This window comes from Phascolarctos cinereus, unplaced genomic scaffold (assembly GCF_003287225.1).
Source record: "Phascolarctos cinereus isolate Bilbo 61053 unplaced genomic scaffold, phaCin_HiC Scaffold_4;HRSCAF=312, whole genome shotgun sequence".
Classification (NCBI taxonomy): Eukaryota; Metazoa; Chordata; class Mammalia; order Diprotodontia; family Phascolarctidae; genus Phascolarctos; species Phascolarctos cinereus.
Window position 1 is genome coordinate 211,322,727 of NW_027555847.1, and position 19,212 is coordinate 211,341,938.

At 36.8% G+C, this 19,212-nt stretch overlaps 1 protein-coding gene across 4 annotated transcripts in view; it reads left to right on the plus strand.

Annotated features, from left to right (window-relative positions):
* Nucleotides 1-19,212, plus strand: part of DAGLB (diacylglycerol lipase beta) — a 56,935-nt gene that overhangs the window by 810 nt on the left and 36,913 nt on the right. For 3 of the 4 annotated variants that reach the window (XM_020965379.2, XM_020965380.2, XM_020965382.2), the window contains exon 2: nucleotides 8,968-9,119. The exons of the other annotated variant lie outside the window; for it this stretch is intronic. In XM_020965379.2, the coding sequence (XP_020821038.1) occupies nucleotides 8,968-9,119 (152 nt within the window). The remainder of the gene's footprint in view (nucleotides 1-8,967; nucleotides 9,120-19,212) is intronic. 4 annotated transcript variants of the gene reach the window in all.

Below are 19,212 nucleotides of genomic sequence, written 5' to 3' on the forward strand. Positions count from 1 at the left end.
CCCTCCCAGCCTGAGGGTCTGACCCAGAGCTGGTTCGCAGGCCAAAGATTGTGATTGTGATTGAAGAGTTCTTGTTTGTACCTGGAGAGAGAAGCAGCCCATCTTCTTGTTATTGTTCTTTAAAGGCTTCGGGAGCATAGAACCCTGGATTTGAAGTGGAGGGGGGAGTGGGGAGGAAACCTGGGTTCGAATGTGCCTCCTGCCATTTTATTGCCCTTGGTGACATCGAGGTATTCGATTAACTTCTCTGAATTCGAGTTTCCTCATCCACCTAGGTGACCAATAAGATTCCTTCTATCTCTTAAATCTATGAGCCATTTCTGGACTCGATGTGCCTTTTCTGTGCTTGTGCTCCATGCCTGGAATGCTCTTCTTCCTCATCCCTGCCTTCTGGCATCCTTCGAGACAGCTTAAATTCCACTTTCTCTAAGAAGCCTTTCTCAGTCTCCCTTCATCCCTCATTCCTTCCTTCTGAGATTACCTCCCTTTAAGCAATCAGTGATCAGCCAATCAATAAACATTTATTTATTAAACTTCTGTCGTGTGGCAGAAGACAGTCCCAGTCTTCAAGACAACTCATATCCCACCTTTTGCAAGGGACCTTTTCTAGTGTACCTTGCCACCCCATCACCTTCCTTATAATATAGCTTGTTTATTTTAAGTGCATGATTGTGTTCCTGTTGTCTCCTGGCTTCTTCAAGACTTAAATTAAATTCCACTTTCTGCAAGAAGTCTTTCCCGGGCTCCCTTTACCCCTTCCCCTAACTGCTGGTGCCTTCCTCCTGAGATTATCTCCCTTTAATCAATTAATAATCAATCAACAACCATTTCTTAAGCATCTGCTCTGTGCCGGGCACAGTGCTAAGCAATGGGGCTACCAAAGAAAATGAAAAATAGCTCCTGCTCCCCAGGAACTCAAATTCTAATGGTGGAGACAACATGCTAGCAACTATGTGTACGTGGGGCAGGTAGGTGGTAGAGGGGAGTGCCAGACCTAGAGTCAGGCAGACCTGAGTTCAAATTCGGCCTCAGGCACTTATTAGCTGTGTGACCTCTGACAACTCACTTAATCCTGTTTTCTTCAGTTTCCTCATCTGTAAAATGAGTAGTCTTTTTGTCAAGAAAACCCCAAATGGTGTCACGAAGAGTGGGGTTGAATATGAACATGTACATACCAGGTAAAAACTGGTCCCTTAATCTCCAATTATGAGCTCATAAAGGTTCAGGAGCTGTTTTCAATTTTTTTTTTTGTAAACCCTGGATTTAGCACAATGCTAGGGGTGTGTGTGAGATTAAGCTCCAACTATATATAGTAGGTGCTTAATAAATGCTAGTTGATTTGTTAATTTGTTTGGCACTAGCAGTGGGTAATATGGGAACAGGCCTCTTGCAAAAGGTGAGATTTGAGTTGAGTCTTTCAGGAAGTCAGAAGGCCACCAAGACACAAAAATGCACAAAAATGATATGTAGTATAAATGGAGGTGATCTCAGAAGAGCAAGAGAGGGAGGAGGGACCATTTCTTGCAGAAAGTGGGATTTAAGTCTTGAAGAAAGCCAGGAGACAGCACATACACAACTATGTACTTACAAATATACACATGTATAAGGAAAGTGATGGGGTGGGTAGGTACACTGGGATAGGTCTCTTGCAAAAAGTGGAATTTGAGTTGTCTTTAAGGAATTCAGAAGACATGCAGAAACTTTGCATCTACAGCAAAGGTTCCAAAATTTATTTGGCTTACCGGCTCCTTTAAAAAAAAATTACTCAGTACCCCTCTGGAAATCTACTTTCTTTAACCCTTTAATTTTTTTTTAAAATTTGCATAATTTCAAAAATATATACATTTTTTAAAAAAGTGATTCATCTTAAATTTAATTTATTGTAAATTTGTGGGTTTTATCCTGCATTGAAATTTTGATGACACAATATTGCTGTATGTAACCATATAGTATCATATTGTAAACAAGTTATTACATGCACATATTCTTGCCAGTGCATGCTGGACTTCCCAGCAAGGCTCTGTACTGGCCTGCCAACACTTGATCGGCAATTTTGGGCTTACTTGACCACTGATCAGTTATAACTTGCATTTTGTGTGTTTATTTAGAAAATAATGTAATCACTATGACTTTAACTCTGTTATACAACAGATGAAACATGTACAAATGATATTTCAAAATTTTCTTCTTTCCTTATATTTCTACCACCCCCTTTGTTTTTTATTCAGTACCCCCCAGTTGCACCAGAGGATCTGTCCAGTGCCCCCCTGGGGGTGGTATCTCTCACTTTAGGAACCTAAGACAGGATATACAAAGTGTTAGCTCCTTGAGGGCAAGGACTGTCTTTTGCCTCTTTTTATGTCTTATATGATCCTGTGATTATTTATTTACTCCTCAGCAGTTTAGTGAGACAGGTACTACTGGTATTGTTATCCCCATTTTACAGATGAGGAGCTTGGCTCTGAATCATAGATTTAAAGTATATGGGACTTCAGATGTTTATCTTGTTCACCCTCTCATTCAACTGAAACTCAAATATTAAGTGACTTGCTTGACCAGGGATTTTTAGGGAAAGGCCTTTGATGGCAAATCTTGCACCATTACTTTTTTTTTCCTCATTTAATATTTTTCCCCAATTACACATAAGAACAATTTTAACATTTTATTTTTCAAAATTTGAGTTCCAGGGGCAGTTAGGTGGCGCAGTAGATAGAGCACTGGCCCTGAAGTCAGGAGGACCTGAGTTCAGATTTGGCTTCAGACCAAACACTTGACTCTTACTAGCTGTGTGACTTAACCCCAACTGCCTGAGCAAAAAAAACCCCAAAAAACTAAAAATTGGAGTTCCAGATTCTCTCCCTCCCCTCCCCCATCGAGGAGGCAAGCAGTTTGACCTAGGTTATACATGTATAGTCATGCAAAACATATTTCCACGTAAGTCATTTTGTGAAAGAAAACACAGACAAAAAAAACTCAAGAAAAATAAAGTAAAGAAAAAGTATCTTTGATCTTCATTCAGGCTCTACCAATTCTTTCTTTGGAGATGGACAGCACCTTTCATCATAAGTCCTACAGAATTGTCTTGGATCATTATATTGCTGAGAATAGCTAAGTTATTCATAGTGATCATCATACAATACTGCTGTTACTGTGTACAATGTTCTCCTGGTTCTAGCTCATTTCACTTTGCATCAGTTCATGTAAGTCTTTCCATGTTTTTCTGAGAGCATCCTGCACATCACTTCTTTTTTCCCCCACATAATAGTATTTTATTTTTTTCCAGTTACATGTTAAGATAGTTTTCAGCTTTTACTTTTATAAGATTTTGAGTTCCAAATTTTTCTCCTTCACTCCCTCCCCTTCTCCCTCCCCAGGACAACAAGCAATTTGACACAGGTAATACATGTACAATCATATTAATCATTTCCATATTAGTCAAGTTGTAAAGAAGAATTAGAATCAATGGGAGGAACCATGAGAAATAAGAAACCACAACAACAAAAAAGAGCGAATAGTATGCTTCAATCTGCATTCAGACTCCATAGTTTTCTCTAGATGTGGATAACATTTTCCATCATGAGTCTTTTGAAATTGTCTTGGATTATTATATTGCTAAGAAGAGAAATGTAACTTGTGTACAGTGTTCTCCTGGTTCTGCTCACCTTACTTTGCATCGGTTTGGACAAGGCTTTCCAGTTTTTTCTGAAATCTGCCTGCTCATCATTTCTTATTGTGCAATGGTATTCCATTACATTAAGATACCACAGCTTGTTTAGCCATTCCCCAATTGATGGGCATCCCCTCAATTTCCAATTCTTTGTCACCGCAGAAAGAGCTATAAATATTTTTGTGCATGTGGGTCCTTTTCCCCATTTTATGATCTCCTTGGGATACAGACCTAGTAGTGGTATTGCTGGATTAAATCACAATTTTATAGCCCTTTGGCCATAGTTCCAAATTGCTCTCCAGAGTGGTTGAATCAGTGTACAACTTCACCAGTACTACATTAGTGCTTTAATTTTCCCACATCCCCTCCAATATTTGTCATTTTCCTTTCTGTCATATTAGTCTGATAGGTGTGAGACAGTAGCTCAGAGCTGTTTTAATTTGAATTTCTCTCGTCAATAGTGATTTAGAGCATTTTTTATATGACTGTAAATACCATTGATTATTTTGTCTGAAAACTGCCTCTTCATATCCTTTGACCATGTATCGATTGAGGAATGGCTCTTATTTCTATAAATTTGACTCAGTTTTCTGTATGTTTGAGAAATGAAGTCTTTATCAGAGAAACTCACTGAAAATTTTTTTTCACAGTAATGATTGCCAACTATGTATTTCTCTTCATCCTGTTTCTACCTTGTTTCTCCTACTCTCTCTCTCCTTTTACCCTGTCCATTCTCAAAAGTGTTTTGCTTCTGACTTTCGTCTCTCCCAAACTGCCCTCCCCATCACCCCACCCCCATCCTCTTTCCTTCCTACTTTCCTGTATGGTAAGATAGATTTCTACACCCAATTGAATGTGTATGATATTCCCTCTTTGAGCCGATTGTGATGAGAGTAAGGTTCATGTGCTCCCCTCCCTGTTTCCCCCATTTCCCCCTCCACTATAAAATCCCTTTCAGGCCTATTTTCTGTCAGATAATTTATTCCGTTGCACCTCTCTGTCCCCTTCTCCCAGTGCAGTCTTTTTTCTCATCCTTTAATTTTTTTTTTTTAGATAATCATAACATCACATTCAACTCACAGCTCTGCTTTCTATGTGTACTCCTTCTAACTGCCTAATAATGAGGAAGTTTTTAGAAGTTATAAATATCATTTTCCCATATAGGAATATGAACAGATTAACCTTATTGAATCCCTTATGATTTCTCTTTCCTGTTTGCCTTTTTATGCTTCTTTTGCATCTTGCTTTTGAAAATCAAATTTTTTATTCAGCTCTTTTCATCAAGAATGTTTGAAAGTCCTTTATTTCATTGAATGTCTATTTTTTCCCCTGAAGTATTATACTCAATTTTGCTGGGTAGGTGATTCTTGGTTGTAATCTTAGTTCTTTTGCCCTCCAAAATATCATATTCCAAGATTTCTGATCCTTTAATATAGAAGCTGCTGAATCTTGTGTTATCCTGACTGTAGCTCCTTGATATTCAAATTGTTTCTTTTTGGCTGCTTGCAGTATTTTCTCTTTGATCTGGGAGGTCTGGAATTTGGCTGTAATATATCTGGGAGTTTTCCTTTGGGATCTCTTTCAGGAGATGAGTGGTAGATTCTTTCAATTTCTAGGTAAAAATAGAAATGTAAAACCTCTGGTTCTAGAATATGAGGGCAGTTTTCTTTGATGATTTCTTGAAAGATGATGTCAAGGCTCTTTCTTTGATCCTGGCTTTCAGGTAGTACAATAATTCTTAAATTATCTCTTCTGAATCTGTTTTCCAGGTCAGTTATTTTTCTGAGATATTTCATGTTTTCTAATATTTTTCATTCTTTTGATTTTGATTATTTCTTGAAGTCTCATAAAGTCATTAGCTTCCACTTACCAGTTCTAACTTTTAAGGAGTTCCCTTCAGTGAACTTTTGTACTTCTTTTTCCATTTGGCCAATTCTACTTTTTGAGGAGTTCTTCTCTTCAATGAATTTTTGTATATCTTTTTCCATTTGGCCTATTCTGTTTTTTAAGGTATTATTTTCTTCAGTATTTTTTTGTGCCTCCTTTACCAAGCTGTTGACTCTTTTTTCATGGTTTTCTCACATCACTCTCATTTCTCTTTCCAATTTTTCCTCTGCCTCTCTTACTTGATTTTTAAGATCCTTTTTGAGCTCTTCTGTGGCCTGAAAACAATTCATGTTTTTCTTTGAGGCATTGGATGCAGGAATTTTGACTTTGTTGTCTTCTTCTGAGTGTGTTTTGATCTTCCTTGTCACCATAGTAACTTTCTGTGGTTAAAATTTGTTTCCTGTTGTTTGCTCATTTTCCAGCCTACTTCTTGGCTTTTAACTCTATGTTAAAGTGGGGCTCTGCTTCCCAAGTGGTGGGAACACTGTCCCAAGCTTCACATTTTTTGTGCAGCTGTTTTCAGAGGCAATTCTGGGGACTTGTAAGTTTTTGACTTTTCCAAGGTGGCCTTGTGCAACTTGTGCTCATGGGCTGCTTATGGCATGCCAATTTTGGGAGGCCCATGAAAAATGTAGAGGAAATCTGTAAGTTGTACAGGCCTGATCTAGGAAGAGATGGGTTTATTACTCTTCTGTACTGTGAGCTCTTTTCAACCCTGTAACTGTGACCAGGGTTCCTGCTCTATTGTGACTGCAAGCTCTGCTATGCTAGTACTCCTCACACTGGGACTACCACCCAGGACTGCGACCTGGACCCGAGTCTAGGCAATACAACAGAGTCCTGCCTCTGGTGCCAGCAAAGGGACTCTTCCTCCCCCTGAATAAATCTCTTTTCTTTTTTTGTGAGGCATTTGGGGTTAAGTGACTTGCCTAGGGTCACAGAGCTAGTGAGTATTATGTGTTTGAGGCCAGATTTGAACTCAGGTCTTCCTGACTCCAGGGCCAGTGCTCTATCCACTGTGCCTCCTAGCTGTGCCCTGTAAATCTCCTTTTGACCTGTTGTGTTATCCCTTTACCATCTGTGGGCTGAGAGGTTTGGAAACAGCCACTGCTACCACTGATTCAGTGGTCTGATGCTTGTTCCTGGTTTGACAGGGCCCAGTCTGCATTGGCTCGGCCTTTGCAACAGACCTTTCTTGCTGACCTTCTATGTTGTCTTGGTCTGGAAATTTGTTTCTCTGTGTCTCTTTGTGGGTTCTGCTGCTCTAGAATTTGTTTAGAGTCATTATTTAAAGGTATTTGGAGGGATTTGGGGAGAGCTCAGACACTTTACTCTCCATCTTGCCTCTGCCTCCTGCACCGTTCCTATTGTACCATATCACTTAATACATAGCTGAACCTAGGTCAGTCTTAGTCCAAATCCAGCACTTTATTCCCTAGTCCTGCTCTCTCTGTTCCCCAGGGAAGTGGCTTATTTTAGACTTGGGGTAGATAAGTTGGTTGCTGCTCAATAATAATCCAGTATGTTGAAGGCACTAGAGAGCAGAGTAAGAAAACGCTACAGCTCTGGAGGTGAGACCTTTTTCACACTGCCTTGGGAATTACAGTCTTTCCTCAGCTAGAGACTACTGCCAAAAAATATCAGAATTCTGGAGTTAGAAGGGACTTTAGAGGAGAATCCCTCTTTTATGAATGAGGAGATTGAGGTTTAGAGAATGGTAGTGACCTATCCAAGGTGGTTCAGCTAGTTATTGGCAGAACTACCACTATAAGCCACCCCCATTCCAGTGTTCTTTCCAGCACTTCACCATATTAGTTTCAGAGTTTAGCAAAACCAGTATTCCTGTTGCTATGTAATCTCTACATCTGATAATGCAATAGTTTATTTTATTTTTTAATTTCTGATGCTTAACTTCAGATGTCTGAATTTTTGCTGCTAAGGGAAAGAATACTTGAGATATAAAACTGGAATTTTTTGGTTACTTTTATTTAAAATGTATCCAAATGACTTACATTCAGTTACACAGTTACTTCCACTGCAGTGCAGCTGTAAGGTTGGAACTTTTTTTTGTATCTTTTTTTTAAGATTGTTCTGTCCAAATAGCCTACACTTACTTTAATTAGTTTGCAACTTAAATTCTCTAGTTACTAGATAGATGGTAAATAAAAACTGAAGTACTGACAAAATGAATGCTGAAAAGTGTGTTCACGCCATACTTAAGCTACCGTTGAATTATTTTTCACCCTAGTAATATATTTTACTTAAAACCCAATGAGATTCAAAAAAGACTTAGAATATTTTTTTGCCTTTTGAAAGCATTGAATAAATTATTGTTATTTGGTTTCTTACATTGAGGGACAAATATTTGAACAGCTACGGAAAAGCCATTTGGTCCTTGAGATTTGTTCTATATACCTGGATAATGGAAATACAGGAAAATAAAACTTTCATTATACTAAAGTAAAATACCAAGAAAAACTGTAAATGTTGCATTTTTAAAAATTCCTGGATTCTTGGTTGTTCAAAGATTAATTTTCTCTTTTTATTACCAACCTTGCTACCTTTTTCTAAAAGGTACTCTGACCTTGGAGTCAGAAGACCTGGCTTTGAGTCCAGTTAGACTCTTAGAAACTTAGAACTAGAAGGGACATTAAAAAGCATCTAATTCAGTCTCTTCACTTTGTAGATGAAGGAACTAAGGCCCATAGAGGTGAAGTGCCAGAGTTGACCTTTGAACCTAAATTGTCAGCCTTTTATCACATCATGGTGCTTTGCCTCTTTGGTCATGTAACTTTGGACAAATTGCTTTCAGAGCCTTGGTTTTTTTAATCTGCAAAATGGAGCAAATGAAACTTTGAAATACATGTGTTACAGGGCTGTTGTAAGGATCAAATAAGATAATATATATAGCTAGTGTTACAGCACTAAATTCCTTGATCATTGTTACTTGTTGGTTAGTAGAATTTTAGGGATTAGTATTTGAAATGAAAATGACAAAAAAAATCATCAAAATAAAAAGGTAGTGTTAGTGCAAAGATGATGTAAAATGCCCTACAAACCTTAAAGCATTGTTTAAATGTTAGTACTTAACTATGTAAAGTTAGTTTTGTTAGGGGCTCTTTTACAGTCAATTGTTTTATTACATAAGGACAATTATGTAAGAATTGACAAAGTAAAGCTAATTTTAAAAGGGAAAATAAGAATAATGTTTCTCACCTATTTGTTATTAATAAAAACTCTTAAGTTACCCTTGGTTTGTTTTGAATAAATTCTGACAAATATGGTATTGATAAACTCCTCATTTGCTTCATTTATGTACTTTTTAATACAGAGCAGCTCTATTGCTTCATTTTCCAAAATAAAATGAGATGTACTAATTCATTTTTTCTGCATCTTCTGTTGTTTCCTTGCAGGTGGATTGGAATTCTTGTTTTGTATCTTAAACAGAAAGGAAAGCTTAATTGTGTTGGGGGAGCTTTGTTGAACAGCTATCTGATTGTACTCATTATTCTTCTGGCTGTTATAATTTGTGTTGTATCAGCAGTTGTGTATGTCAGCATGAAAGGTAAATATTGAAACTCAGTGTTTAATTTCTTGCCTCAATTTTTAAACATGTTTCTTATATTCCATGAAATTTTTAAAAAATCAAAACTTTTTTTCCCAAGGGTGAAGAAACTCTATTTGTATGTTTTGCAATATGAATAATCATGTATTTAGTGATGTGCTACTATGCTCCCGGTCCTCTGATAAGGACTATGAGTGATACAGAAATGTAAAGATTTGTATATTGACATCAGCCCTCTACTGCTTAACATTTTTATGTTGGATTTTATGTTGGACTTGGATATTTTCTTTCATACTAATGTATATCCCACCTTTATTTTATTTTTATATTTTATTCATTTTTTAAACTTAAATACAAAATGAGAAAAGAAAAAAACATTTCCATTTACATAGCAGAATATAAGAGAGCATTCAATATGAAACAATACATTTCTATTTCATGAAAACCTATGTAATAAATCCTACACATTAAAGCAACCCATCTTTTCTATGCTTCCTTCTAAGTGTTTATTAATTTGGGTGTTGTTGTTCTCTGCTATGTACTTTTTATTTTATTTTATTTTTCTCCCTCCCCCCAAGCTACAATTAAGTGTAAATATATAGGGGCAGCTAGGTAGCTCAGTGGATAGAGCTGCAGCCTTGGAGTCAGGAGGACCCAAGTTCAAATATGACCACAGATACTTTACACTTATTAGTTGTGTGACCATGGGCAAGTCACTTAACTCGGATTGCCTCACCAAAAAGCAAAAAAAAAAGAGTAAATATATACCTACATAATTATAAACATACACATATACACACTTATACTATGCATATTTCTATTTGTCAGGTCTTTCTCTGAAAGTAGATAGCATCTTCCTTCATATGTCCAAGTCTTTCCATATTTTTCTAAATCAACCAGCTCATCATTTCTTATATCACTGCAGTATTCTATCACAATCATATTGTTATCTGAGAGATTGTCTATGAAAGTTTTTATTCCTAATTTTCTGCTTTCCTTGGCTGCATCTTGGCTGCATTGATTTTATTTATACAAGAAAATTTTAAAGTAATTGAAATTATCCATTTTACACTTCAACAGTGCTCTCATAATATAGTTTAAGATCTGGTACTCCTGAATCTCCTTCCTTTATATTTTTTTCCCTTAGTTTTTTTAAAAGACCTGATTTTAATATTACTTAACAATATGTTGGAAAAAGTAGCCAGTCAGGTTTCAGAATTAGTAACAGGTTTGATAACATATTTTCCTTTTAAAAAGAATGTTTTCATTTTGCAAATGTTCTTATTCAAGAAGGTTACAAGTTAGGGGGGGAAATCAAGCGCAAGTTGTACAATCTGTACACTTTTAAATGGTAGGTTGTAAAAGAGATACTCAAGAAATATTAGTTCCACATGAACCTCTTTTTCTGTGAAGGGGGGAGTATTTCTGGTGAAAGCTGCACTGTTGAGAGTTTCAGTCATTTGTCATGGATCAGAATGATGAGAAAACAGAACTAGAGATGGGCAGTAGTTGCAGGTGCAAATGATACAAACTAATATTTTGGCCTCTAAGCCTATGAGACAGGGTCAAGTCTCTGAGCCCAAGACAAGAGGAATTGGGAAAAAACCCTGTCTTTCCAACTCCAACAGCATTATGCCCCAATGAAATAAATCTCACTTTTAGATAACAAGACTACAAATTCAGGTAGAAAGTGGCTATTTATTAGTCCATAAAAATTCTCAATCCAAGGGATTCAATGCAGATCCATATGGCAGTGGGAGCTAGGTAAAGCAGCCCTAACTCAGCCCAGAGAAGCTCTCAGCTCACAGTGGCTAGGATTTAAAAGAAAAATTGTAGCTCTGTTCACTGGAAAACATATTTGTCAAATACGTAATGACACAGTGGTAGGAAGTATAGCTAGTGTATTGGGTGGCTGTAATGCCAGAAAACAAAATTTTAAGATGAGTGAGTATAAATCATAGGGTAGCAGATATGAGTTCAGTGCAAAGAAGAATTTTCTAATAGAGCTCTCCAGCAATGGAATGGGTAGCTTCATAAACTAGTATCTGTCTATTTCAGGAAATATTCCAAGTCAAAACTGGGAGACTTGTTGTAGAGGTAATTCTTGTATTGGAAGGGAGATTAGACTAGTGTTGGGGTGGGGATCCTGTGATCTTGAGGCCACATGTGGCCCTCTAGGCCCAAGTTGCGGCCCTTTGAATCCAAATTTCACAGAACAAATCCCCTTAATAAAAGGATTTGTTCTATGAAATTTGGATTCAGTCAAAGGGTCACACTTGAGGACCTAGAAAACCATGTGTGGCATTGAGGTCAAAGGTTCCTCACCCCTGAACTAATTGATCTGTGGTCGTTTTTAACTCCTGAGACTGAAATTCAGAGTATAATACATGGTCATAAGTCAGATTTTGAAAAATCTATTAAATATGTAATTATTAAGTAATTATTAAATATCTAAAGTTAAATATCTAAAATCCAGAGAAACACCATAGCAACAGTAGACTAAAGCTTTGGTCTTAATTTTATTATTCTTTTTTTTTTCTTTTTGATGAGGCCATCGGGGTTAAGTGACTTGCCCAGAGTCACACTGCTAGTAAGTATCAAATGTCTGAGGTCAAATTTGAACTCAGGTCCTCCTGATTCCAATACTGAAGCTCTATCCACTGTGTCACTTAGCTGCCCCCCATTATTGATTTTTAAAATTCAGTTTTTCTGTCTAAAAGTTGTAGGTATTTATCTACTCCTTGACTATCATAGGTGTGAGATAAGAGATGATATAAAACATATTTGTATGTGAAGTGTTTTGAGTCTTCAGTTTAACATAGATTATATGCCTACTATGTGTAAGGCTTTTTGCTTTCTTCTAAGGAAGGATGTCATGTAAATTTGGGGATTGTACTAGATAATCTCTAGTGTACCTTCTAATTTAAAAAAAATTTTGGAACTTAATTTCTTTTATTTTCTCTTATATAATTTCCTAGAACTGAATTGTCTCCTTTATATCACCATATTTTGGTGTTCCCAAGATGCTGTTTGAATTTAGTGATCCAGGGGGAATCCCTTAAGTGGGCTGTGTCATATTAATGAATTCTCCAAATGTGTAAATGTTTTTGTTTGTTTCACTTTGAATGTAAGGCAGCTTTACCAAACAACAATTTAAAATAATTATTATTATTTTTATAATATTTTAATTTTATTATTATTAATTTAGTGTTTATTGCCATTGACCTTTGAAGAGTAAAATTAGTTAAATCTCCATTTAAATCTTGATAAGCTGAGTGGTTTAAATCCAGCAGAGAGTGCTGTATTTAAAAGCTAGCTCTGAGTTCAAAAAGCACTTAGTAGCTGTGTGACCTTAAACAAGTTACTTCACCCCTCTGAGTCTCAGTTTCCTTATTGGTAAAATGAGAATAAAAACAGTAACTGCTTCACAAGGTTGTTGTGAGGGTCAAATGAATTAATGTATGCAAAGTGCTTTGTAAACTTTAAAAACTCACATTTTGTGTAGTATTTTAAAAGATACAGAAAATCCTTTTCTCATAACAACTCAAAGGTGTTGGTGATGCCAATATTATTCCTATTTTCAGATTAGGAAACTGTGGCTGAGAGGTTAAATGACTTACCCATGGTTGTACTTCTAGAGAGTGTCCTATACAGGATTTGAAGTCAGGCTTTCTTACTCTGGCTTCAACTTAAATGAAACTTTCATTTGTAGGCTAAGTAACAACCTATAGGGGATGTTTTAGAAATGATTTTTGTTTAGTTGTAGATTAGGCTAGTTGGATTCTGAGGTCATTTTCAACTGTGTTCTGTGGTTCTGCTTTTGAAATGTGGGCTGAATTTTAATTTTAAGGTGTAACGTTTAGATAGTTTCCCCCTTGAGATACAGTATTTAATTTCCTAGACTGTTTTTATGCATGTCCTTTCACATTCTACTTTGATTACTGATAACTTGTAACTGTAGCTATAAATTCAGAGTTGACAAGCAACTAGTAATCTAGTTGGGTTTTTTCCTCCTTTTGGTTGAAATGGATTTAATTTTGTTCCATTTCCTTGATTTCTCTTCAAACGCCACTGTGATTATGTAGTAACTATATCTTTCTAAAGATGACTTTATTGAGCCCATTGTATTACTAATTTAAGGGGGAGCACACTAACAACTGGGCAGGGGAGAATAATGGGTTGGCCTCCTATAGGAGGTTCCATTTAATGTGAGGTATGAAAGAAATTAGATTCTAAGGGGCTGAGGTAAAGAGAGAGTAGTACATCCGAGGTGTGGGGCACAGCTTGAGCAGAGGAAGGGAAGCAAGAGATGGATGTTATCTATGGAAACAGAAATTATGCCAGTTTGGCTGGAACATAGAATGCTTGAGTAATGTGCAATACCTTGGAAAGGTGACAGACTGGAAAGGACTGGAAATGCCAGCCTATCAAAGGAGTTTCTTTTTTATCTGAGAAACAAGTAGAAGCCACTTGAGTAGGGGAGTGACATTGTTAGACCTGTGCTTTAGGAATATCTATATGGCATTGTGTGGAGGATGGATTAGAGTAGAAAGAAAGTGGAAGCTGGGAGACCAATTAGGTAGTGTTTGCAGTAGTTCAGGCAAGTGGTGATGAGAGCTTGAACTATAATGATTGCCATGTGAATAGAGAAAAGGAGATGGGTGGGAGAGATGTTGTAGAGGTAGAATGGACAAAACTTGGCAACTGATTGGTTTCAAGGGGAGAAGAAGAGGGAAGATTAATGGATGACTCTGAGGTTATGAACCTGAGTATCTGGAAGGATAGTGGAGCCCTTAACAGAAATAGGAATATTAGGGGGGCAGCTAGGTGGTGCAGTAGATAGAGCACCAGCCCTGGAGTCACAGGACTTGAGTTCAAATCAGGCCTCAGATACATGATACTTAGGAGCTGTGTGAGCCTAGGCAAGTTACTTAACCCCAATTGCCTCACCAAAGGCGAGGGGAAAAAAAAGAAATCAGGATATTAGGAAGACAAGTGTATTTGGGAAGAAAGTTAATGAGTTTTGTTTTGGACACATTGATTTGAGATGTGTGTGATATCCAGTTGGAAACCTCCAATAGACAGGTGGTGATTTAGAACTGGAGGTTGGTAGAGAATGACTGGGTCTGGGTAGATTAATCTGGGAATTATCTGAGATTGGGTGAACTTTATTATTCATTTAATAGGGGTTTTTTATATTTTTGCAAATATTTATTACATTCGTAAGTTTTATTGACATATACTTGGGAAAAATAATTTCCTTCATTCATTTATCATGTTGTCCTTTTTCCATTTTAATGTTAGAAATGGGATTTTCTTTTCTTACAAGCAGACTAATGGCATATCTGTTTTTATCTTCAAAAAAAATTCCTAGCTTTATTTATCAATTTAATTCAATTCAATGTATTTTTTTGCTTTTCTTTTTTTAAATTTTTTATTCTTCTAAACTTAAATACAAAAAGACCAAAAAAATAACATTTCCGTGTATACAGCACAACATAAAGAGAAGCTTCAGTATAAAACCATGAATTTCTATTTCAGACTGTTTATTAAAAAAAACCCAACTATGTTAATAAATACTATTCGTTTTCAAAGCTACCCAGCTTTTCTGTACTTCTTTCTAAGTTTTCTTTTGTTCTCTGTTGTGCACTTTTTATTTTTTCTCCCTCCCTCCCCACCATGCCCTAGAGAAGGCTACAATTAAATGCAAATATATGCATATTTGTAGGTATACCTGTATGTATATGTATATATGTAAAACCATACTTCTGTTTATCAGTTCTTTCTCTGGAGGTAGATAACAATCTTCTTTTTTAAGTCCTTTGTAGTTTAAGTACTTATGATACTCAAGATAAATTAGTCATTCAGAGTTCTTAGGACAGAATTTCTGTTACTTTGTACTGACATTCTCTTGGTACTGCTCATTTCGCTTTTCATTGTTTCATTTCATGCAAGTCTTTCCATATTTTTCTAAACTCAATCAGCTTATCATTTCTTATAGCACAGTAGTATTATATGATAATCATATGCTACAGCTTGGTTAGCCATTCCCCAATTGAAAGGCTTCTATCATTTTAGCCAATTGGATAGGTGTAAGATGATATCCTAAAGTTGTTTTAATTTGCATTTCTCTAGTCAATATTGATTTAGAGCATTTTTTTCACATAACTGTGTGTAGTTTTGTATCATCAAAAAACTGCCTGTTCGTAGACTTTGACAGTGTATTAATTGGGGAATGACTTTCTTATAAATTTGAAAAACTTCTCTATATTTGAGAAATGAGACCTTTATTTGAGAGACCATATAAATTTCTCCACGCCTCCCCATTTTTCTGCTCTCCTTCAATCTTGGCTACGTTGGCTTTATTTGTACAAACAAAACCTTTTTAATTTAATGTATTTGAAATTATCTGTTTTACACCTCACAATGCTTTCTGCCTCTTTGTTTATTCATAAATTGTTCTATTCATAAGTCTGATAGGTAGTATGTTCCATGTTCTTGTAATTTTCTTGTGCAGTCTCCCTTTACATCTAGGTCAGCGTATCCATTTTGACCTTGTCTTGGTAAATGGTTTAATTCAGTCTGTTTTTGCTTTCAATTTTTTGTTAATTTCTTCATTGGTTTCAGAATTTCCATTTTGATGATTATCTGGAGTTCGTTGATTTGTTGTTTCTTTTTAGATTTCTTTAGTTGTATGCATGCCCAATTCATTGATCTGTTCTTTCTGTCTTTTGTTGATAAAAATGTTTAGAGATAAATCTTCCCCTCAGGACTGATTTAACTGAATGTGGTATGTAAAAAGATTTTGGTAGTGTGATATTTGAGGAATAGCTAAAAACAGACCATATTGGCAATGGTCTCAAAATTAGAGACCTTGTCTCTCAGACTGTGTTATTTATCTTTCATGTCAGGATAAAAGATATCACTTGGACATTTCTTGTGAAGCCAGGTGAAACAAGGTTTCTTTGTGTGAGCAGCAGTGGTAATGTAGCAGGTCATCTTTCGTTCTCTTAAACATGTTCATTCTCTTCCTCTCTCTCCTTCCCCCATCTCCTCTTTAAGAGTTGGTTTTGTTCCTGGTTAGTCTGTCCGGTGACACCCTCCCACTTATTCCCCTGTTCTCCTCATTTTTCCTCCCCCTCTCCCTTATTCTTTCTCTCTCTGGTTTCCCTGTTGGATTTCTGTACCTAACTCTGTGTGTGTGTGTGTGTGTGTGTGTGTGTGTGTGTGTGTGTGTCTGTGTGTGTCTGTGTGTGTCTGTTTTCTTCCCTTCTTTAACTAGTTCAGATGAGAATGACATTGAAGTCACCCGTACCCTTTCCTTGTTGTGTAAGCTTCTCTTTGGTTGATTATAATTTTCAGTGAGTTATTCAGTAAAGTTTTGTATCTCTTGTTCCAAGCTATTCTCTAACTTTGTTACCCAGCTTTAGATTTCTTTTGCCATTTTTTTCCCCCACTGTGTTCATTATTTTAGTTCTTTAAAAGAAAACAAATCTCTTTTTTAGCTCTTCTAAGAATTTTTGTTGGACTTGTGTGAAAGCTGCATTTTTCTTTGAGGCTTTGCTTGTCAACGTTTTTGAATCTTTTTCTTCTCCTTGGTTTGTGTTCCCTCTTGTCATAATGGCTCTTTATGGTGGGATTCTTTTTTGATTGTTTGATCATTCTTCCAGCCTGATTCTTGACTTTGGATTTAATGCTGGTGCTAGACTTTTTGCCCTTTTGGGAGATGTAGACATACCCCACAGAAGTGGAGCTTGTTTTCTTATGTCTTTTTGCTGCTTTCACAGGTAGAGGTTTATCAGCTTTCATTTCATCCCAAAGTAATGTGATCCAGAGCAAAGTCTGCTCCCCTGGTCTGAGCACTGCAAGTTCCTGAGCCAGTTTTGGGTCTATTGGTTTGTTCTTGGTTGGGAATTTCAGTCTACTGCTGCAGGACTCAGCATTATTAAGCCTGCTGGGAAGCTCTGCATGTTCAAAGTAACTGAACTGCAGGCTCCCTTTTGGTCTGGGACTCCTGCCTTGGTTATTCCGATGTAGACGTGGGATAGAACTGAGTCTCTGCTCTGCTCTGCTCCTGGGAACAGAGCCACACAGCTAACTTTTGCTTCAGTAGTTGTTCCTTGCTAGGACATATGCTCTTTTCCCTTGACCTGTAACCCAGAATTGTGTAGTGGGCAACAGGGCTGCCAGATGGCACCCACTCTTGTATCTTGTAGTACCTCAGAGATTTCCTATGAACTTTTTCTGCCCTAGTGCCCGGTCTCAGCTCTTTATCAGTCCTTGGACTCTATCTAGTCCTTGAAGCATGCCTCTAACTAGTCCCAGTCTCCATCTCCAATATTGTCAGGTTTCTCTGTCTTTCTACCTAAGCCACCTTGGGCTGGAAAAATTACTCACTGTGACTTTACAGGAAAGGATAAGGTGGTAAAGGAGAAGAAATGTGATCATTACTAGACACTTATGGGGCAGCCAGGTGGTGTAGTGGATAGAGCACTGGCCCTGGAGTTAGAAGAACCTGAGTTCAAATCCAGCCTCAGACACTATGTGACCTAGGGCAAGTCACTTAACCCCATTGCCTCCAACAACAACCACCACCAAAAGAACCTAGTCGTTTATAACTGATTTACTTCTCTTCTGCTCTCACTTTTCCTTCCTCAGCCCATATCCTGATCATGGTTTTTACTTTTTCTATTTTTTCTTATTTTAATTTGCTTTTTAGAATCTACCCTCTGAAGTTGGTTTATTTTGCTTACAACTATTTCTTCCCTGGCATTAATACTCCCCCTGAACCCCATTTCACCCTGTCCTTGCCTGTTAACCCTATTGAGAGAATTTTGTATTTTTACACCAAACTCTTTGCCTGTTTATTTCTGTGTGTGTGTGTATGTATATGTATGTATGTATGTATGTATGTATGTATGTGTATGTCTGTGTATGAAAGTATGTGCTTAACTTTTCTTTGTCCAGTTCAGATAAAATTTAGATTCATCTGATGCTCACTTCTTCCATGTTTGTATACTCTTTTTTTCTTTTTTTGAATTAATTTATTTTTAGTTTTAGTTTTCAACAATCACTTCCATAAGCTTTTGAGTTTTAAATTTTCTCTGCCTCCCTCCCCAAGACAGTGTGCAATAGGCTCTACATATACATTCCTATTAAACATATTTTCGCATTAGTCATGTTGTAAAGAAGAATTAGAACCAATAGGAGAAACCACAAGAAAGAAGAAACAAAACAAAACAGAAGGAAAAAAAAGCAAATAGTATGCTTTGATTTGCATTCCAACTCCATAGTTCTTTCTCTGGATGTAGATAGCATTTTCCATGAGACTTTTGGAGATGTCTTAGATCGCTGTATTGCAGGAAAGGATTAAGTTTATTAAGATTAGTCATCGCACAACGTGGCTGTTACTGTGTACAACGTTCTCCTGGTTCTGCTCACTTCACTGAGCCTCAGACCATACAAGTCTTTCCAGGTTTTTCTGAAGTCTGCCTGCTCATCATTTTCTTATAGCAGAATAGTATTCCATTACATTCATATACCACAACTTGTTCAGCCATTCCCCAATTGATGGGCATCCTCTCTATTTCCAGCTCTTTGCCACCACAGAAAGAGCTGCTGTGAATATTTTTGTACATGTGGGTCCTTTTCCCATTTTTATAGATCTTTTTGGGATACAGCCCTAGAAGTGCTATTGCTGTGTCAAAGGGTATGCACATTTTTATAGCCCTTTGGTGTATACTCTTCTTCTTGAGCATTCCTATTATGAGAAATAATAAGTTCCTCCCCTTTCCTCCTTTCCACAATACTGTACTCCTTTTACTTTTTTTTTTCCCCTTTCCCTTGCTAAAACCACCAGAATAGAACCAGTCCACCCTGAGGTCTTCTATTTGTCTTAGTGACCAAGATGTGAAAAATATAACCTTCCTCCTAACCTTTTTGTCAGTGAGTTGGAGTACACATGTCATATAATGTCAGACTTGTCTTTATTTCTGTAGACAGTAGTTTTCATATATCTTTGTATATGTTAATAGGCTCCCAAGTATTTTGTACATTTTGTAGTTATTTTAATGACATTTGTCTTTCTGTCTTT